This window comes from Lactuca sativa, chromosome 4, assembly GCF_002870075.4.
Source record: "Lactuca sativa cultivar Salinas chromosome 4, Lsat_Salinas_v11, whole genome shotgun sequence".
NCBI lineage: Eukaryota > Viridiplantae > Streptophyta > Magnoliopsida > Asterales > Asteraceae > Lactuca > Lactuca sativa.
Genome location: NC_056626.2, coordinates 209,506,878 through 209,530,172, shown reverse-complemented (window position 1 = coordinate 209,530,172; position 23,295 = coordinate 209,506,878). Strand labels below are relative to the sequence as shown.

The 23,295-nt window shown below is 37.9% G+C and overlaps 1 protein-coding gene and 1 long non-coding RNA gene across 2 annotated transcripts; both read right to left on the bottom strand.

The window, feature by feature from the left end:
- Positions 1–353: 353 nt before the first annotated feature.
- LOC128133896 (uncharacterized) lies at positions 354–1,006 on the bottom strand. Its single transcript, XR_008232202.1, has 3 exons — positions 981–1,006; positions 784–859; positions 354–591 (listed from the first exon to the last, which is right to left on the bottom strand). It is a non-coding gene; the product is annotated as an uncharacterized LOC128133896 (long non-coding RNA).
- A 32-nt stretch (positions 1,007–1,038) lies between these two features.
- On the bottom strand, positions 1,039–1,580 carry LOC122194424 (60S acidic ribosomal protein P2-2-like). The gene is made up of 2 exons (XM_042901892.2): positions 1,314–1,580; positions 1,039–1,209 (listed from the first exon to the last, which is right to left on the bottom strand). Exons 1-2 carry the CDS (start codon positions 1,578–1,580, stop codon positions 1,183–1,185), a joined length of 294 nt encoding a protein of 97 aa, XP_042757826.2. The 3' UTR covers positions 1,039–1,182.
- Between the last annotated feature and the right edge of the window lie 21,715 nt (positions 1,581–23,295).

Genomic DNA, 23,295 nt, shown 5'->3' with positions numbered 1-23,295 from the left:
TTTTTTTTTATAGGAGAATGAATGATAGTTAATTTTACATGGCCTCCTGCAATTTATTACCAGGAAACACTTATAGTGTTTATGTTTTTTTTAAATATCACAAACTCTTTATGGTTAACCAAGAAAAAAATTATTTCTATGGTTAAACCAAAAAAAATACAGAATATGGAGTTAACCATATAATAATAATATCATTAACAAGTTGAAGAAAGTAGTATCAATTATTACACGAATAAAAAAATAAAAATAAAATTGCTGTTTTGTTCTGCTCAAATATTTCTTGAGTTCCATTTCCATGGTGTACATCCTGTAAATAAATAAGGTTAGATAATTACAACTCATAGTTTTTTTTTTTTTTTTTTTAATTACAAAGATTATTACCCAATCAACAATCAAGACTTTTTTTTGCTCCTGCAGCTTGTGCTGCTGATGCAACAATGGCTGCATTGTTATGCAGACAGAATCCCATTGCTTGTCTCACTCCAGCATGATGACCTGGAGGACGCACCTGACCCATGACCCATGACCCATGACCCATGACCCACGACCCATGATCCATCAAACATAAAGATTAATGTACCTAGCAAATAACTGTTCTCTAATATTACAAATTTTATAAAATTTTAATTTGCAAAACTAAAAGATTAAACATAAAAGCTCATTAGAATCCAAATAACTGTTCTCTAATATTACAAATTTTATAAATAAAAATGGGTTATATTGCAAATTTTCATTCCATTCCTTCAAAATGAGAATTTACAAAAGAGAAGGAATCACACACACCTGCAGTTGCCAGGCTGGCAGCAATTGCTCGAAGACGATCTGGTCTTTCTGGATGAGGAAGAGACTTCCTTTCAACCTACAAATTATAAAGATCAAAAAATGATGACATCAAAGTTTTTTATTTATAAAACCATCAAGACTATTAAAAATAATTTTTTTTAAAAAATGAAAATTGAAATATCGGGAAGAATTCTTACTTCAGAATGAAGCAACATCCTGTCATCCAAATTAATAAAAGTAAAGGTCATATAAAACTATGTTAAAAAACATTTGATGTATAAAAACTAAAAAGAAACTTTTGCAAGGTCTTACAAAATTCTTCATTTGAAGATGACACTAACAAAATACTACCAAAAAATCATATCCAAAAACCACAAAAGAACATGCTTCATACCATCCTCAGTCAAACAAACTGAATCCCATATCCTGCAAAAAAAAATATGAAAAAAAAAGATAGTCAAAAACATGCAACCATAAAAAAAACAGTTTAAAAACAAACAATGAAGATCAATGGATATAAAAGAGCATACATCATCGGACTCTTCTTTCTCTACAACTTTCTCCTCTTTCTTTAGCTCAGCTGCAGCAGCTGCAGCGGGAGCAGCACCACTACCACCTGTGGCGGCAACTGCAACACCACCACCGACACCTGAAGGAACAGAAGCCAACTTCTCCCTTCCAGATGCAATCAATTCGGTGATATCTTTACCCTTAACCTCCGACAAGAGTAATTCAATTCTATCTTCATCAGCATCAGCTCCAACTGCATTAGTGAATATGATCATTATAATTGCCATTAAGCAAATCATACAGTTTATGAAGTTCAGGGTTTACATGGATGCAACATGGCACCTTAATTAGTGAGGACTGTTGGAACAGGTCCCAACCTTCTCACTCACACAACACAGATATATATGTATGCAGAAAGCAAATATAGAGATATGAAAGTACTTTGGACTCAAAGCTGCTGCACACTGACTTCTCATATTCAGAAAACAAAGGCTATATATATAGCATGTAGTACATATCCAATGGAAACAAACTAAAACATTCTACAAGGTTCTTATCTCTTGATCTTGCTAAACTTACTATTTTCTTCCTTGATTCGAACTTTCTTGTTTGGTCACTTCGAATCTTATTACTTGCTATTCAAACCACTTAGGTTTGATCTTGCTATCTTGCTTCAATCTTCCTCTATCTTGCTTAGACTCTTGCTGTACCTTGCTTCAATTTTCTTTCCTTCTCGATCAAAAGTGATCGCTTGCTGCTTCTTTCTTCTTTCTTGCCTGCTAGCATGTCACACAGTTGTGTTGTTTTTTTTCTTCTTCTTCTTCTTTCTTTTGATCACAAAGACCTAGCACCACCGAGTCCTTTTTCCTGCTTCACTCTCTACAATGAATCTATCTCTCGGCAATGGAGGTGATCGGCTCCAACAATGATCGACCTCTTCTCTCTTGTCTCTCTTCTTTCTTCTTTCTACTTTCTTCATTCTTCTTTCTTCATGTCTTTTCTCTTTCTTCTTTCTTCTTTCTACTTTCTTCATTCTTCTTTCTTTTTGTCTTTCTTTCTTTCTTCTGATTGTTACCAATCAAACATTCTTTCTCTTGCCGACCTGCTGCTGCTTCTACTGCTCTTGTTGCCCTGCAGCCAAAAGATCCTCCCAAAATCATCAATCACAATTACAGAAGTTACAGTTAGATATTCCACAAAGTCCAAATCTAGAAAACGAAGATGCTCACATAAAGCCCAATCACAATGGATCAATGATTTCAAAAACGAAATGACAGATTAAGGGTGAATCGAATTGTAAAAATTATCTATTTCTAAGCAAGCATCTGAGTGTAATTAAGATCTAAGCCGCATCACAACAAATCAAATATTCAAATTAACGAAACTTACGAGAGATTGGAATTGTCCGTATAGTTTTGTTCCAGTGGCGGATGAGTCATTTTATCAAACATGTTGCGTGCATCATCGACTCTTCCCCATTTACTGTATAAGTCGATTTCTCGATTTCTATTTCTCTTTCTCCCATTCCAGTCTCCGACTTTCTGTTGCTGTGATAGAGAGTTTCCTTCCGTCGCTGGGATTTGAGTAGTGCCACCACTCCTCCGATGGCTCTGAGTTTTCTCGGTCTAGGTCACCAGACCTAATGTTGCTGGCAAGGGCAGGCGAGGTGAGATTGCCGGAGATGAGGGGCTCCATCGGCTGGGTGACACTGGAAAGCGTTGGACGGTGGGGCAGGGCTAGACGGAGGTCAGAGGTGGGAGGCGCCAACACCAAGAGAAACGTCGGAGGTGGGAGAAGCTGTCGACGTCGAGAACCGAGAAGAAGAGAAAGGGTTTGTCGAAGTGAGAAGGAGAGAAAGGGAAGTTGAAGAGAGAATGAGCAGTATAGGAGGGCATAATCGGGGCAAGTTCTTGAAAAAAAAGCCCTAGCTACTAGGGAAATTAAAGTGGAGGGAGAAAAAAAAAGGAAGGCGGGGATTTTAAGTTTTTGGGATTTCATTTTCCCCGGATGGAACGCGCGCGTTCTATTAAAATTTATAAAGCGACGGTCGTAGACGACATGCAGGTGCCCTCCGTGTTTTTTTTTTTTTTTTTGTTTAGACCCTAATTTTAGGGCACGCAAAAATGCGCGTCTGAAATCCTTTAAATTTTGGAAGAGATGACATTATTTTTTAGACACTCACCTTTGCGTATCATAAATCACTGCGTGTCATGGTTCGCGCGTCGTAAAAGGCTATATTTCTAGTAGTGATAGTATCGGTGGAGCGTGTGTGGTTTACCGACACATCGATTGAGTGATAAACTTTAAGGATACCAAGTGATTTGCATGGTTACTTCACACCTCGTTTTGTGATCCTCAGTATCCCAGTCACAAAAGTTGGAGGGCACACTCGAGATTGAAACATGCCTTTGAAAAGTTCATTGAATCTCAAAAGAATCTAGGAATCTCTAAGAGCCAATTAAAAACCTAATATTTATATTTCGTTTTTCATGGTCGAAATTGGTAAATCGTTATTCACCTACCTTTCAAATATGTTATAGCTTGGATTACGGCATACCTCTTCTAAGTTATAATATATTGTGATTGGATCCTAGCCTTAATATTACATTTGGCTGTTTTATTAAGGACTCTCTTAATATCTAAACTAATCATGTTCTCTTCTTTCAGATGTCTTCAAACAATGCTGCTTCTGGATCTAATCCTAATGGCTCCTTTACCCTTATGAACTTGTGTGGGAAAGTCACTTTTGATAGATCCAACTTCAATAAATGGATCAGAACCATTAGGATGATTACCCGCTACGAGGACAAAGAATATGTCCTTGAAAAGGAGCTTAAGGAGATTGATGAGACTACTGCAACTCCCCAGGAGATCGCTGACTTCCGGGCACATGAAAGGGATCCTACAAAAGTGGCATGCATCATGTTGGCCACCATGACAGCGGAACTCCAAAAGTCCTATGATGACTTCTACCCTTTTGAAATTCACCAAGATCTGATGGAAAGATACCATCAAAGTGCAAGACAAGAGAGGTATGAAATCATCTGCTCCATCATAACAACCATGATGAAGGACGGGGAATCTGTCACGAGCCACATGCAGAAAATGCAAATGTATGTGGATCGGTTGCAGAAGCTTAATTTGAACTTCCCTGAGGAGCTTGCAATAGATATCATTTTGCACTCCTTACCATCGTGCTATAATCAATTCCGCATGACATGTCGCATGAATAAGGATGAGGTCACACTCAGCAAACTTCAGGGACTCCTCAAGACCGCAGAAACAGGTCTTAAGGGTAAGTCGGTTGTTAACACTCCTACTCCAAACTCCGCCCTGGTTTTGGCAATCGGGAAAGGTCGAGGGAAGAAGAGGAAGATCCTTTTGAAGGATACCAAGGCTAGGACCCTTGATGTCTCTTCTTCAAGTGGAACCAAGAAAGGTTTCATCACTCCTTCTTCTGACCCAAAAGAGGCTGAATGCTTCTATTGCCATGAAAAGTCACATTGGAAGCGGAACTGCCCAAAGTACCAACAAGATGTGAAGGATGGGAAAGTTAAACCCAACCATGCAGGTATGTACACTATCTTATCTAATAAATCACCCCATTCTAACTCTTGGGTCCTTAATACCGGTTGTGGTATTCATATTTGTTCTGATTTGTAGTGACTAAGAAGAAGTGAGAATGTCGAGCATGGAAGAATAAACTTAATCATGGGGAATAGGAAAGCTTTACCTATCACCAAGATTGGAGTTTATACTTTATCGCTAAGTAGTGGGTTTAATTTAGATTTGAATAAGTGTTGTTATTCGCCAGAAATGGCAAGAAATATTATTTACTTTCATGAATTGTATAAACAAGGTTTCACCTTTTCATTTGATAATGAAGTTGGTTCGATTAATGCTTTCTTTAATAATGTTCTTTATTTTAAAGCATTACCTTGTGATGGTGTGTATGAAACTGTATATGTGGTTGATAACTTAGGAAATAATGTATTGTGTATTGATTCTGTTAATGATAATAACTTGGATAAAGCATCATTATGGCATTGTCGTCTTGGACATATAAGCAAGAAACGCATAGGCCAACTCCAAAAGGATGGAGTCTTGGAGTAATTTGACCTTAGGTCAGATGATTGTTGCAAATCATGCTTACTTGGAAAAAATGACAATTTCACCCTTCACAAGTTCTTGTGAGAGGGGTGAAGGTTTGTTGGATCTTGTACACACGGATGTGTGTGGACCCTTCAAACATGCCACAAGGGATGCTAAGCGTTATTATATCAATTTTACCGACGATTACAGTAGATATGGATATGTCTACTTAATCAAGCATAAGGCAGAGACTTTTGAAAGGTTTAAAGAATTTAAACAGGAAGTCGAGAATCAATTGGGCAGGAACATTAAGATGCTTCGATCCGATCGAGCTGGTGAGTATCTTAGTTCAGAGTTCCTTGACTATCTTAGGGAATGTGGGATTGTCTCACAATTGACACCTCCCAGGACACCTCAGTTGAATGGTGTAGCTAAGAGGCGTAATCGAACCTTGTTGGATATGGTTCGTTCCATGATGAGTCGAGCTTCGCTACTAATCTCATTTTAGGGGTATGCATTAGAGATTGCCGCCCATATCCTTAATCTAGTCCCTACAAAGAAAGTTGCCAAAACGCCTCATGAGATGTGGACTAGTAAAGTACCCAAACTAGACCACATCAAGATTTGGGGCTGCGAGGCTTTTGTGAGACGCGAGACTCATGATAAGCTCGAACCTCAAAGCGAGAGGTGTATTTTCATCGGCTACCTACAACAATCCTTTGGTTACCTCTTCTACATACCTAGTAAAAATGTGGTCTTTGTAGCAAGGAGGGCTGTCTTTCGAGAGAGAGTTCATAAGCCAAGGAAACAGTGGGAGGCAAGTTGACCTTGAAGAAATTCAAGAGTCAAGTGGTGAAGGAACTTCAAACCTTAGCACTCAACTTGAGGAGGAAACTCCTGTTGAGCCAATTGACAAGTTTGTACCTCTAAGGCGTTCCACAAGGGTTATGAATGCACCTGAGCATTACTATGGATTCCATATTACTGCGGAAGGTGATACACTTATCAATGATGAGACACTGATAGGTCTGGATGAACCTAATAGTTACGCGGAAGCCATGGCAGGCTGTAAGTCAGCCAAGTGGAAAGAGGCAATGGACAGTGAGCTACAGTCCATGTATGACAATCAAGTTTGGAACTTGGTTGAGAATGTACCAGGTCGTAAGACTGTAGGGTGCAAATGGATCTTTAATAAGAAGACTGACATGGATGGTAATGTACACACTTATAAGGCACGAATGGTTGCAAAGGGTTTCTCACAAACTCCGGGAGTTGATTATGATGAGACCTTTTCTCCAGTGGCCAAGATTAAGTCTATTAGGCTTCTGTTAGCCATAGCCGCGTTTCATGACTATGAAATATGGCAAATGGATGTCAAAACGACTTTCCTTAATGGAAAGTTGGCTGGGGATGTTTACATGAGTCAGCCAGAGGGTTTTGTCAACACAGAGTACCCTAATAGAGTGTGTAAGCTTGAGAAATCCATTTATGGGTTAAAGCAAGCACCTCGCAGATGGAATCTTTGCTTTGATGAGAAAGTCAAAGAATTTGGCTTTTGTAGGAGTGAAGATGAATCTTGTGTATATGTCAAGGCTAGTGGGAGTATAGTTAGCTTTTTGGTGTTGTATGTGGATGAAATACTACTCATAGGAAATGACATCCCAACTCTGCAGGAAGTTAAGTCCTGGCTTGGGAAGTGTTTCTCTATGAAGGACCTAGGAGAAGCTGCCTATATTCTAGGGATAAGGATCTTGAGAGACCGGAGTAAAAGACTAATTGGACTTAGTCAGAGTACCTACTTGGATAAGGTGCTGAAGAGATTCGGCATGCAGGACTCCAAGAAAGGAGAGTTACCCATCCATAGTAACGCCAAACTGAGTAAGACACAAAGCCCTAGTACTGAGGCTGAGATAGTGGAAATGAGTCGAGTACCTTATGCTTCGGCTGTAGGATCGATCATGTATGATATGATGTGTACTCGACCTGATGTTACCTTTGCTTTGAGCATGGTTAGCAGGTATTAGGGGAACCCTGGCAAGGCACACTGGACTGTGATAAAGAATATCCTCAAGTACCTACGGAGGACTATGGATTGGGTCTTTACCCTCGGTGGGAGTGAAGACTTGAGAGTTGTAGGGTATAGTGATGCTAGCTTCCAAACTGATAGGGATAATTTCCGCTCTCAGTCAGGCTGGGTCTTTACCTTAAACGGAGGAGCAATTTCTTGGAAGAGTTCCAAGAAAGAGACAGTGGCCGATTCAAATTGCGAATCAGAGTATATAGCAGCTAGCGAGGCAGCAAAGGAGGCGATATGGCTGAAGAACTTCATTGGAGACCTTGGAGTTGTACCAGCTATTAAGGAGCCAATGGAAATTTTCTGTGATAGTGAAAGTGCAGTTGCCTTAGCCAAAGAACCAAGGGATCACGGGAGATCCAGACACATCGACAGAAAATACCATTTCATCATACATCGAATAGAAGAAGGACTCATCGTGGCAACGAGGGTATCATCAGATAAGAATCCAGCAAATCCCCTCATGAAGGGATTGGCTCGGGTTAAGCATCACCAGCATGCTCAGAGCATAGGGCTGAAGGATGATATTAGATTTAGTAGTTAGATAACCTTGAAATTTGTAAAGTGTAATTGACATTAGATGATGAATAAAAGGTGTTTTATTTATGAGTAAAGTGTTGCTATCTGTTGTCGAGCGTTTACTATATTTCTTTTGCATGTTTTGACTGCCAGAATAATTATGTTTGGTATATCATATTATTCTAACCTCCACAGTCGGTCATATGTCAGAAGTAGGTATGAATCAAGACTGTCATGATGGGTTGCAGAGGTCTAAGTTGTTGGACATGGTTACAACACTCATGAATGCTCATAAGTTCTGAGCATTGGACTCAACCCACGCTCACTGGAATCACTTCATTGAATTTATCTCGAGTGATCTTGATATGGTAATATCATATAAGTCTTCAAACTTAGAGATATGATTTGTTACTTATGAGTTGATTATACATTGATTGTACGAAAAAGCATTGGTAACTCGATGTTATAAAACGTGCTCTTGTGTATAATTCAATGAGTAGTAGAACAAACATATGAGTCGAAGTTTATTTGTTCTTTCTTGGATTAGAAGATGATATCTAGGCCCCTCGATGATTTTGTTTTGACCTATGTACCGGGCCCGGTCAGAACTAAGTTGATGTGTTCAATTAAGTTCTTTGTCAAACAAATCGGAAATCGGGAAACAAACTGTTGGACAATAAGTAAGACATTGTTCCATGTATTTGTCCGGCTGATATCTAGAATACAGGATTATATGATCACTTATCTTAAATGGCGTATAATCATCTTCTCGGTTCCGAGAGACCTTGAAAGAGCTACGATTGCTGATTGGTTCCTGAAGTCATACTTGCAGTTATAGTTATTAGACTTATCCAAGCGGGAGACTGTTGGATAAGGTGTCTAAGTCCATAACTATTTCTGGTATGTACTTGACCCGACCCGGCATGGTCCATTTGGGTTGCATGGCACCATGCAATTGGATAGACTAAATGAGAGAAATAACACTTGTGGTTTATTAATATATTATAAGTTCTAATATATTAATAGTATTATTTAATTAGTATTGATCAAGAATTAATTTGAAATTAATTAAGTGATCAAAAGATAACTAATTAAATATATGGGTTGATTATGTAAATCTTCCATAACTTGTATAGTGGGCTAAGAGGCTCCATGGATTATCAAGTTGGGTTAAACCCATAGGATGCTCCATGGGAGTTACAAACCCATGGGTCATGGAAATGAAGAGTCATGACACATTAGGGTTTACACGGTATAACCCTAGATGTGTTAACACTATATAAGGAACCCATTCTCCACCAAAATCGGCTACACTAAGAAACAAGAGGGCTAGAGCCGATTTGCAAGTGTAAGATTCTCTCAAAGTTTACTCCTTTGAATTTGGTGTTGTGTGAAGCATTTGAGGCATCACACTTGGGGTGCTAGGCTCACAAGATTTCAAGGATCATAAGCAACAACAAGGTATGTTATTCTATCTTTCATTCAAGGTAAAAAAGATTCCCCATGTATGCTAGATAGGAATATAACCTTGGAATTCAACTTTGCATGATAATTAGACAAACATAGATCCAAGGTTATTAGGGTTGTATGTACACTTAGGAAGTGTTAGAATGCTCAAAACCCATCAGGAAGGGCGTGATTCGCTTCAGAAAGAGGGGAAAGTTGGGTCCCCGATACATTGGATCATTTCGGGTGATTACCAGGGTTGGAAAGGTTGAATATAGACTGGATCTTCTAGATGAGCTCTGTCAAATAAAGGTTCTGCGCAACAAGGAGATACCTCTGGTAAAGGTGCAATGGCGACATTGGAAAGGATCTAAGTGGAAATGGGAATTAGAGTCTGAAATACGGGAGCATTACCCGAATCTATTTACCATCACAGACTTTGAGGACAAAGTCTAGGTGAAGTGGAGGAGAGTTGTAACTATTGGGTTTTGAGCATTCTAACACTCCTAAGTGTACATGCAACCCTAAATACCTTGGATCTATGTTTTCTCTATTATAGATGCAAATATGAACTTTCCAGTGTATTCATCCTAACTAGCATAATAATATTGATTCATATGACTATATCAGGTTAGAATTTCATACCTCTTTGATGTAGAATGCCTTCTTGAAGCTTGAGTGCCTAGTGTCCCAAGTGTGACACCTCAAATGGTTCACACAACTCCAAATACACTTAGAATAGATTAGAGAGAAATCCACACTTCATAAAATCAGCTAGCCCTTTCTATCACACATAGTGGCCGGTTTTCTCCAAGAATAAGATCATTATATAGTTAGGGTTACACCATGTAAACCCTAATTGCCATGGCCTTTCATTTCCATGATCCATGGGTACAAATACACCATGGAGCATCCATGGAGCATCTTATGGGTTTTAGCCCAACTTGATAATCCATGGAGCATTAGCCCACTATATAAGTATGGATGATTTACATAATCAACCCATATATTTAATTAGTCTTCTTTTGATCACTTAATTAATCCTAGATTAATTCTTGATCAATACTAATTAAATAATCTTATTAATATATTAGAACTTATAATATATTAACAAACCTTAAATGTTATTTCTCTCATTATAGTCTTTCAAAATGCATGACGCCATGCAACCCAAATGGACCATGCCGGGTTGGGTCAAGTCTTACCAATTATAGTTATGGACTTAGACATTAATCCAACAGTCTCCCACTTGGATAAGTCTAAAACTATTATTGCGTATGACTTCAGAAACCGATCAGCAATCGTAGCTCTCAAAAGCTTTTGTCGAACTCTAACCTTGTCGATGAACTCTGACCTTTGTCAATGACTTGTCCATTAGATAAGGGATCATATATTCCTCCATTCTAGATATCATATGGACTGAGACATGGATTATAATCATTCTCTTTGTCCATTTGCTGTTTCCCGATTTTCGATTTATGACAACTGACTAATTGAACAAATCAAATCAGTCCAGGCCCGGCCGAGCACTTACATTTCTCATCACCAAATCATCGAGGGGCCCACAGATATCCCTTTTATCTCGAAGGTCAAAGGAATGGATAAACTTCGACTCATATGGCTTGTTCGACTACTCGTTGAATCATACACAAAGGCACGTTTTATAACATCGAGTTACCGAATGCGTTTTCGTGCAATCATTGTACAACCAACTTGTAGTAACAACTCATATCTCTAGGTTTGAAGTATATAAGATATTATCGTCTCATGATCACTCATGATAAATTCCATGAAGTGATTCCAATGAGCACGAGTTGAATCCAATACTCAGAACTTATGAGCACTCATGAGTGTTGTAGCCGTTTATCCAACATCTTAGACCTCTACAAGCCAATCCATGAGTGTCTTAATTCATATCTACTTCCAACATATGACCGACTGTAGATGGTTTGAATAAAATAGTCATCCATAACAATGACGTAGTTATTCTGGAAGTTAAAACATGCAAAGTGAAACACAATAATAATTGAATCCAATATGGTATCAAAACCTATGAACATAAATAAAACACCTTTTATTTATCACCATATGATTACACATTATTCATTGTATACTGTTTAAGATATCAACTTTATTCTTGAATTAAAAAACACTAGTTGTCCCATGCTCCAAGCATGTACACTATGTTATCTAAACACTAGTCATGACATACACCAAGTATGCATACTATGTTTGTCTATGATCTTTACTTTGTGAAAGAGATCGACTGAACATAATTCCAATGATTCTCATTCCACAGTCCCAAATCCTTACTACAAATGCAAGAATTCCAAATTCATGCCATTTACTGAAATCTGTTAGATTCTAAACTTATATGCATTGATCCTCTTGTAATGATTATGCACAAAGTCAGAAAGACTTGACAACAACCATTACAAAGCATTACAAAGGAGATCGGCTCCTTGGAAACATCCTTCTTGCATTAAGTTTCCTAATCTTACAAAGATTGAATAATTTCTAACTTTGAAACATTTCCATATTGCATTTTGATTATCACTTCTGAACAAGAGTTGCCTCCTTACAGATTATGTCAATATGGTCCTTCCAGAATTATCACTATACTTCCAACTATCCTTGAGCAACCAATCTTTAGTAAACCTTAGATTGTCCTCAATAATTGTTTAATCCTTTTAGTCATATCCAATTCTAGACCTTTTCCCTTCTTAATGCCCCTGGCATTTGGAAAATTTTAGAAAGGATGAATATATCACATGCAATCGATCCTATATCCGAAGCATATGGGACACGATTCATGATGTCTCACATAAAGACTAAACAAGCCTTTTGCTATAATATTTCCATTTCAATTTTCCAAGTTCTCATAATTCAGATTATGAAAGGGATGTCGTAATCATAATCAAATTTTAGGCAAATAATGGACCCATATATTATAACATTCATATATATATACATGACTAAATACGATTGAAACCTCAATCTAAGCTTTTAGATTTGAGATGAAGTATAATTTCCTCTCCCTTAATTATAGCAAAAACAACTCTTTCCCAATTCAAACCTTTTGTCTTCTATAATTAACATTGCTAACTTGCAACCTTTATCATAATTATCATGCTCCGACTAACATGATGATTATTAGCATAATACTTATGCTCCCACTAGCTTTGACATGTACTCAGAAATCAGCTGAACTTCTATTGACTTTCTTACCAATGTTCAGATTTCTGATACTAGATTCTTTGATAAAACTTTATCAATATCATGCACCTTATCTTAGATAGCTCACAGGTGTGTCTAAACAATTTTAAGAACTATGAAAAGGGATGCCATAATCATAGTCTCGATTGTTTAGACCTTTGCCACTTCTCACAAGTCCATGTTAGTGTGCCGGTTAACCACACACGCTCCACTAACGACTTTGAGAATGCAAATATCGCAATTGCTATCTAGCTAAAATCTACTTAGTGAAAGTGTTTCATTTCCATCATTTTTCATGAATCGGAGAGAAACCTTATGACACTTAGATTTAATGGTGTATGTGTTCTTATTCATGTGAATTGTCAAAACCATAGTCACAAGACAAGGATAATGACAAATCCAAACTCATATGGACTGAACTCAATCTTAATTTCTTGCCACATGGCAACTCAAGGGCCTGCCATTGCTTCTAAGCTGTTATGCAACCAATTGAGAACTCTAAGAACACATATGCAAAGCCAACTTTAACTGGAATGGGCACAAAATATGTCAACACGATAGGTTGTAAACCTCAAGTCGTGTGCTAGTGAAGAACTTCAGGTTTTATTCTTGATTAGTTCTTTTCAAGAGCTTTAAGACTCCCACTGTCCTCTTGACATATAAGACTTTCTTGTCCGATATTCAAGAGATAGTGTGGATTCCAATCAAGACAAACACTTCACACAATTGGCCATAGTTGGTCCTTGTTTTATCCAAAACATCATAATTTACCAATTTCAAATGTACAAGAGTAGAAAACTTTTACTCTTACATTTGAAAAGTGTTTTAAAACTTCTTTAAGACATGTCACTCAAGTTACAATCATAGAGTATAACTCTAAGAATTGATTTTGGAATGAAGTATGAATCATCTTTTTGATTTAACCACTTCAACAATTCATGTCTCCTCTTCTTAGCCATAAGAATGCACTAAGATGTCCTTAGAAGACCAATTGTGATATGGTTTCTTAATCATCAAGATGATCACAAAACATGATACTAAAGTACTCTCCCATCTTTTCAGATTTGAGAAAATTTTATCTTTCTGCCTAATTTGACTCTTCTTATTCGTTCTGCCTTACATTGAAACTTTTCCAATGTTTCAGAATTATACTTAAACGTGTAAGTATAACCATATTTATTGAGCTATAGTAAATTATGACGAATAGTCTTATCGATCTTTTGTGGTGGACTTAGCCAGTGCACAAGAATGTGTACTCGATCCCTTAATCCTTTACTTGACTCACACATCCATGTGAACAAGTAGTTAGTCTTAGTTTTTTCCAATGCTTGAAAGTTCTCATCCATCATGCTATACAACTTGCATGATTCCAAGTTTCCGTCCAATTGAAACTTGGGTGATGAGGATCTTTCCTTATTTGGTAAATTTAGACATTACCTCAAATGAAAGAATCAAATTCACTTTCCAATATTGCTATCAGTGGAATCTTATAAGCAACAATTTTCCACAAACGCCATTGTAAGGATACATAAGATAAATAAAATCAAAAATTTCCTTTTATTTTAAAACTTTGCGGAAAAACGTATCCTTACAATCCATATGAAAACCTGTTGTTATCTATTCCTAAGCAATATCTCATAACTCCTAAGAGTAGCTCAAGAATCCGATCTTCAAACTATGCGATAGAAATCCATCTACGCTATCAGATTCAACATATTCTTTCTTTAAGTTCTTTCACTTTTCTTTGATTCTTAAAACATCACCATGTGACCCAGTCACATCATGTATCAAAAATCTCATAATAGAAACTTAGCAGAGTTAGATAGTGGACTTTACCTGAAGTAGAATCAAACTTGTTGACTTTAACACCCTTAGGTAAATTGGCAGCTTCGCAACCAATGCCCCTTCCTTTGGCAATTTAACATATGGATGCTTTGGTAATGGAACATGGGACTATCACAGACTTAGCCTTTCTCTTTACCATTTGGTCAACCGAGTTGACTATGGTCGATCCCTTTCCATTGGGAAGAGAGAGATTTACTAGATATCCAATGTCATCATTGTCAATGTCCAAAAAGTTTTAGAAGTTAATCTTAGCAAATAGATAAGATCATTATGTGTCTTTTCATAGTCTGTTTCATAGGAGTCCCAAAGGAACTCACTATGGGACTTAGAAAGTAGTTGAGCTACCAACTTTCTCAAGACTTTGACACCCAACTCTCACGGCTTGTCAATATGTGACTACATCTCCAAGTTTTGATCACACATAGACCTTTGCTTGCCAATAGGGCTTGAGTGAGCTTAAACTTTTCAAGAACTTGTAGGTTAGGGAGAATAATTGGAGGAGGTGAAAGAAGTATGATTTCCATGGGACATCATCTTCATTTAGGAAAGCTTGTTTCAAGAGATTTGGGAAGATCATAAATGTCTAAACTAGACATCTTTTCGGAGATATTCAAGATAGTTGATTTAAGGTCCCTAATATAACACCCAATATGAGATATTAAGGCTAGGACCCAACACAATACTTTTATAACTTGGAAGAGGGATGTCGTAATCCAAGCTATAAAATATTTGAAGGTAGGTGAATAACGATTCACCAATTTCCACCAAGATAAACGAAATATATTATTAGGTTTTTAATTGGGTTTGAAACTCCTACATCTTTCAGATTCATTGAACTATTAAATGGCATGTTTCAATCTCGAGTGTACCCTTCAGGTTTTGTGACTAGGATGTCGAGGATCACACAACAAGGTGTGAAGTAACCATGCAAATATACTGGGTGCCCTTAATATTTTCCCCTTAATCGATGTGTCGGTTAACCACACACGCTCCACCGATACTATGATAAATATTAAGTTACCCTTTGCCTACCTTGTTAAGTCTAGGTTAGTGTGCCGGTTAACCACACACACTCCACTAACGACTTAAACAAAGTGCAAAGTGTAATTTCATGGATTAGCACCTAATTCACATTTTCCTAAGTAACTAAGGTTGGGTATTTATAAAAGATTTCGTTACTTAGTATTTATCATTAATAATTTTAATGAAGGGAGAATTCTAGTCCTTGTCTTACCCGTTCGGCTAACGACCCTCCACCAGTCAAGGAAGCGGTGGGTGAGAGTGGACACCCATTAAACTTCCATTTTATAGGCAATAAACTTATACCCCCCTTATAGACCGGCTTCGTGAATGAGGCCTACTAACGGTAAGACTGACTTTACTCTTATACATATATATAAATATTATTAACTTATAATATTATAACGTATAAGGGTTGAATTTTAACTTTTAAAATTCTAAGGGCTAACTTGGAATTAAATATTCATAAGTGAAAACTTTCCAAATTCCAAAACTTGAGGGCAAGTTTTGAAACTACTCAAAACTAATTAATTCCATAACTTATGTGTTTAAAGTAGTTTTAATTAAAAAACTCCTCAAGTTCCATAACTTGAGGACAAGTTATGGAAGACTTTAAACTAATAAAAGAATATAACTTTTCTTTATTTTGTAACTTATGGAATTAATTAAGGTAACACACTTTATTACTTAATGAATTGACTCTTGAACCTCCATAACTTGAGGACAAGACTCTTCATTTTTTTGTAACCATTGCCAACTTTTATGAGTTTTATGAAACTTAAATGTGACCTTTCATTTAACTTGAGAACAAGTTACACAAACACATTTTAGCATCATCTCTTAGATTAAAATGGATTGAAAACACATAATCAATTAACTTATCTCTTAAACTAAGTAACTCATATGAACAAAGATAATTCACATCAAACTTTTTCATGTAATTAGCATAACTTTAAACTAATACAAAACATGAATCTATTGACAATTATCTTTGAAATTGTATTAGCATGAACATTACACATCAAAAACAAGTTTACAAGTTCAAAAACAGCTTAGGGTAATGTTCCTAGTCCAATTCTAGCCAAGAAACACGAAGACATGTTGTTTGGAGGCCAAACTCGTCGAGTTCTTCATGGAACTTGTCAAGTTCATGCTCTAATACATAAACTCGTCGAGTTTTCTACCAGAACTCGTCGAGTTTTATGGTCTCGACAAATTCAACTTTGAAAAAACACATTTGCATCAAGTATAAGAGAAAGCAAGCCTAGTCTGTGATACCACTGTTGGGTTTTAGCATTTTAACACTCCTAAGTGTAGATGCAACCCTAAATACCTTGGATCTATGTTTTCTCTATTATACATGCAAATATGAACTTTCCAAGGTATTCATCCTAACTAGCATAATAACATTGATTCATATGACTATATCAAGTTAGAATTACATACCTCTTTGATGTAGAATGCCTTCATGAAGCTTGAGTGCCTAGTGCCCCAAGTGTGACACCTCAAATGGTTCACACAACACCAAATACACTTAGAATAGATTAAAGAGAAATCCACACTTCATAAAATCGGCTAGCCCTTCCTATCACACATAGTGGCCGATTTTCTCCAAGAATAAGATCATTATATAGTTAGTGTTACACCATGTAAACCCTAATTGTCATGGCCTTTCATTTCCTTGATCCATGGGTACAAATACACCATGGAGCATCCATGGAGCATCTTATGGGTTTTAGCCCAACTTGACAATCCATGGAGCATTAGCCCACTATATAAGTATGGATGATTTACACAATCAACCCATATATTTAATTAGTCTTCTTTTGATCACTTAATTAATCCTAGATTAATTCTTGATCAATACTAATTAAATAATCTTATTAATATATTAGAACTTATAATATATTAACAAACCTTAAATGTTATTTCTCTCATTATAGTCTATCCAAATGCAAGATGCCATGCAACCCAAATCGACCATGCCGGGTCGGGTCAAGTCTTATCAATTATAGTTATGGACTTAGACATTAATCCAACAGTAACATCTCGAGATTTTGCAGGTATTTCCGAATCCTCTCTTCTATTATTATTTTGTCATTTGTAGTCCTTAGGGTTAGAAGAGTCGACCCATGAGAAGCCTAAGGGCTAAACTTGCAACATTGAGAGCAAGACTAGTATGATAAGCGTACATAAGGTACGCTAAGCATACTAGGCGTGCCTTAGTAGGCTGGGCGTACACTTGTGTACGTTAAGTGTACTCGCGTCAGATGAAAACCCTAATATTTAGGGTTTGAGTGATATATAAACATCCTTATTAGCTCATAACCCTCCCTTACCTCAGCCTCCATACTTTTGAGCCGTTTTTTCCCAAAACCTAATCCTTTCCTTGAGTGTGTGAGCTTATAGAGTGTGTTTTGAGTAGTTAGAGAAGAAAGTGTTACATGAATAAGTTGGAGAAGGAGAACAAGCTTGTAGATCTGAAGTTGCTTTATGCCCCAGAAGCTCTAGAAGGTAAAACCCTTCAAACTTTATGCTTGCATGATATAGATCTTGCCATGCTAGCTTTATGGAACCATTTCTTGTCCCAAAAGTCCCTAAGTTGGTGCTTGATATGATTTGGATGAGATAAGCTGTCCTTTCAGACCCTTGAAGAGGTCCTAATTGATAAAAACGATGTCCCAATAGCTAAATGTGTCTCATGCATGTAGTAGGAAGGTCTTAACGGATTAAGACCATGTATTAAGAATTTCTGGACTTCCAAAGTGTTAAAGTTCGAGACTTTATGATTCTTATGCATATTTGGTCAACGGATTTCAAGTTTGGGCTTAACTGCTTAAGCCAATAAGCACTTATTAGAGTTTTGGTAAAACTCATGTACATCCTGCGTAGTTTCTGTATGCCCAGTACACTGAGTCAACCACCCCGATGGTGGTCAACGTAAAATGGAAGTACGCCCAGTCTACCAGAGGAGTGCGCACCATGTACGCCCTCTATTGGACTTTTGACAAATTGGGCTTCAGGATTGGGCCACTTTTGGACTAATTGGACTTAGGCCTTGCTGGACTCTCTGAATAATTGAGGTTGGGGCAGTTTTGATAAGGGTTCCTATAATAAGGCCCAATTAGGAAGTTGGGCACAATGGGGGAAATTAGGCCATTAATTTGCTTTGGATATATGGACATTTAAGAGCATGGATTGGGCATTGGGCCTTGGCCCAATAGAGAGAAAAGACAAAATGGATTATATAGACCCTTAGTCAAGATTTATATCCCATGTATTGACATAGTATTTATTATTTTGGATAGTCCGGGATTTTCGGTGAGACAGTAATCGAAGACTTCCAGTTCATTTCAGCACTACTCACGAGGTGAGTTATCCACACTATACTAAGGGGTCGAAGGCACCAATGCTGGCCCGTTGGGTTTGATATCCAAGTGGTTGATGACGTGTTGAGTATGAGATAGTTATACATGCTAGTTTGTTATGTCAGTTTGGTAGACCTGTAGGACTACCTGTGTTACTATTTGATTATCTGTATGTGTATTTAGTTGTATATGTAGACATGTTGTGTCGGTAGGGTTGAGGTTGCACTGCTTTGTGCAGTGACCAACATACCCTGGAGTATGCCAGATATGAGCTGAGAGCCGGGAACGCATACCAGACTCATAATGAAGACTCATTAGCATACCAAATACGAGTTGAGGACCGAGTGGTATGCCAGAATCGTATTGAGAGCTTGAGGGTATTGGAGCATTCCAGTTGGGAGTTGAGGGCTAGGGGAGCATGCCAGACTCGCAGTGAGGCTGATGAGTTATATTTCAGTTTTAGGACTGAAGGGGGCAATCCAGTCATAAGTTGTGGGCTCGAAAGCAAACCAAACTTATGTTGTGGGCTCGGAGGCAAGCCAAATGTGATTTGTGGGCCTGGAATGCAAGCCTGACTCACACTGTGGGCCCAGGGGGTAATCCGGTCTGTAAAGTTGTGGACCCATTACATGCTGTTATTATGTGTATTATTTTTTATGTGTCGGTATTTTGGCGGAACTCACTAAGCTTCAGACTTACAGTTTCAGTTTTTGTTTCAGATACCTCGGATGATCGCGAGAAGGCAAATGTGTGATCGTATAGCTCCTCATTTTTTATGACTTTGTGTACTGAGATACTCTGATGTAGAACCATTTTGATAACAAATTTGTAATAACTATTTGTGACATCCCCATTTTCACGGCCAAAAAATACCAATTTTTTATGCTTTATAAAAATCAGAGTAACTCTTTTAATAAAAATGTTGCGGAATTTGTTCCCAGTAAAACATAACAAATATGTTATCAAATCATTTCTGAAGAAAAATAGTTTTATCCATTTTAAAACATCTGGCATGTCATCGTCAACACAGAAACATAAGCATAAACAGAACTTATATTCATTTACACTAGTAATCTACATCTCTTTTAAACCCCTCAGTGTAAAGTAGCTTCATATCGACACCTGTGACACAAATAAGCTTGAGTGGGTCAGGTTGGGAAACCTGGTGAGTACATAGGTTTTGCAACCCACAATAATATAATTATTATGTTAAACATCAAACAATCAACCCAATTACCCATCCGCATTATCTTCTTTACTCTTAAGGATCTACCCTAAGATTCAGTTATTCCTCGTTCATTCATTCCTAAGGAGTATCCTAAGGAATCGACACTAAGTCTACATAGTCGCTAGGGTTTATCTCGTTTATTGACGGTATCATTTTCGAGAGTCCACTCTCAATACCTATAAATGGGTTTTGAGAGTACACCGGGTGAACACATCGTTCACAACACCTACAGATTGCGAGCCTGCTAGTGTTCCACTAGACTGTCTAGAATAGTCCATGGTTATCATCCATACTCTGCTAGATGACTGGGCCATCGCTTGGGTCATCGTTTGGCTCATCGTTTTGGCTCATCGCTTTGGCTCATCCTTTTGGCTCATCTCTTTGGTTCATCGCTTAGTTCATCGCTTTGCACTATATTTTATCACTCATATATCATCGCTCATCATTCATCTCATCTTTCATCGCTCATCATTTATCTCATTTTTCATCGCTCATCATTTATCTCACCTCTAATCTACCCATGTTTTACCTAACGCATTTTGTAGATATAAAACACATATATAGTTTAGATCATTTAAAACATGTATAAAACGTTTCATCCAACATAGACAGTAAGTATTCAGACAGTATACACACATAGCACGTAATTTATATAAAATACTTCATATCTATATGTAAGATATGCACTCACTTGATAAGGTGGTGACTCGGCACTCGGACAACACTTCGTTACTGATAAAACAATTTCCCTCGGAAAAAACCTAGTATCATTACCATTAGAGTTTAGTCTAATGTTTGACGAGACTAATTACTAGTCTAGCTATTATTACTATTATATAAGCATTAAACAATACTCTTCACCCACTATGTACAGACAGGGGCCAGACATGGAACACCGGAGGGCATGATCATTTTGGCATATAGCACTTCTGAATCCAGCAACCCAAGCGGCCCTCCAAACCATATTCCCCGTACCGCGAGTGGTTAAAAAGACATTATAACGACACTTATATAACTCACAATAATAGTCCAAATACTTATTATAAGGTCCTAATAACATTACAATATTAAAACATAAGTTATACTAAAGATATGTTAGGCGTAGCTCACTTACAACGGGTTTTTCTCAAAACCGAGCTCCGCTGGAGCAGCGTTGTCACACCCCAAAACCGATAACGGCGGAATACGTTTCGGGGTGGAGGACGTCATGTACAGTATCATCACAATTGTATAATAGTAAACAAGAAACATACAACCATTGCATTTACATAGTGAATTTAATTACAAGCGTGTTTTGTATTGTTTAGCAAACACCAAAAGTAATACAAAAATAAGAGATGGATCTTGTATGCTCCACCTTCTCCAAAATGCTGCACCTGTACCTGTCTATCTTTGACCTGAGGATACAAGTTATTTTGAAAACGAATATCAGCATGAAGCTGGTGAGTTCATAAGAGTTTAGTGTGAGTTTTTGTATAAAAAGCATTAGAACCGATAGTATAAAAAGTTGCAATTAACATTCATAAGTAAAAGAAAAACCTAGAAAATCCTATATTTTCCAGAAATATATTGTAAGTGAAAACCTTTAAGAAGTATGTAATTTTCATCTTTGAAAATCATTTTTTTGTAAAAGAGTAACAACCCGGAATCTCAGGTATTGTTAAAATTATGTTTTTGGGGTATTTTAAGAGGGGACTCGGCGAGTTGGAGCCTAGACTCGCCGAGTAGGACCGCAGACCTGGTCGCGGGTTCGCGACTGGACTCGACGAGTCCAGATATCGACTCGGCGAGTCGGCGCTGTTTAGCGAAAACCCTAACCGTTCAGGTTTGGGACGTATAAAAGGGACTTATTGGCCGTCATTGTTCATTTTAGCCTTCTGAGAGGAACCCTAAATCGTTTGTGTGCATCTGGAGCAAGGTTAAAGGCCATTGGTGATTTTGAAGGAGTGGTTGTGCAAAGAAGAGAAGGGCTTGGCTAAAGGAACAGCAAGGGAGTCACGTTCTGAGGATTGGGGACACAGAGAGTACATCATCCAGGTAAGAATTCGAGTATACTTTGCTATGGTGATGTGTTTAGAGAATTAGGGTTTATGGAACCCTTTTGTGGCTAGATTGAATGTTACCCTAGTCCCCCAAACGATTGTAACCCTGTATTGGGACCTTTGGAGGTCCAGAAGGTCCCATGCCTGTGCATTTCGGGAATTGATGAAGGTTTTGGATTGGAATCCTTATGCCTTAGGTCAATATGTAAATTATAAGTCTTGGGGTGTATCATGAGGACCAAAATGAGGACCTTATGTGATGGACCAGTCTAGGAAGGCCAGACCTATGAATGGTCGGAGCAGTTCTGACCTTAGGAAGCAGTTTGAGCGGTTGCATGGCATGGACTCGCCGAGTCCGATGAACAGACTCGGCGAGTAGCTTGAAGAATAACTGGGACTCGTCGAGTTGTTCTTCAGACTCGACGAGTTGAGTCGGGGTGGCCCCGCGATTCTTCCAGGGGTGACTCGCCGGGTCAAGGAGGATACTCGACGAGTAGAAGGGGAATCTTAGAGGATTGGAGGACGTCTAGACTCGCCGAGTCCGGTCGAGTTGACCGTTGACCGTTGACCTGAGTTGACCTATGTGTGTCTTCTTAGGGTCAGTTAACTTAGAAGATAAAAGTGTTAATAAGAGATATATGATGTTATAGGGAGTTTGTAGCTCGACGGATCGAGCACGAGTGATTTCAGGATTTGCTAGCTTTCAGCATTTACGAGGTGAGTCTTCTCACTATACTGTACCCGGAAGGGTTTGACTGTGTGACCGGAAGGTCGGATATGATATGTGATATGCGTGTTATATGTGGTAAGTTAATTGTTATGCGTGCTATGTATGTTATGTGGGCCGGAAGGCAATATGTTATGGGCCGGAAGGCGATTATGTTATGGGCCGGAAGGCGTTGTGTTGTGGACCGGAAGGTCAGGGCCTGGAAAGGCGTATGTGAGTAAGTTGTATATTGGGGAACTCACTAAGCATTTATGCTTACAGTTATTATGTATGTGTTTCAGGTACTAGCGAGGACCGTGGGAAGGCGCCAGCGTGATGTGTACACACTGATTGATGTTTTTATGATCTTGGGATTCAGAAAATTTGTACTTGACATGACACTTAAATTATTTATGCTTTGTTTTGAATGGAAATACTTTATTTTT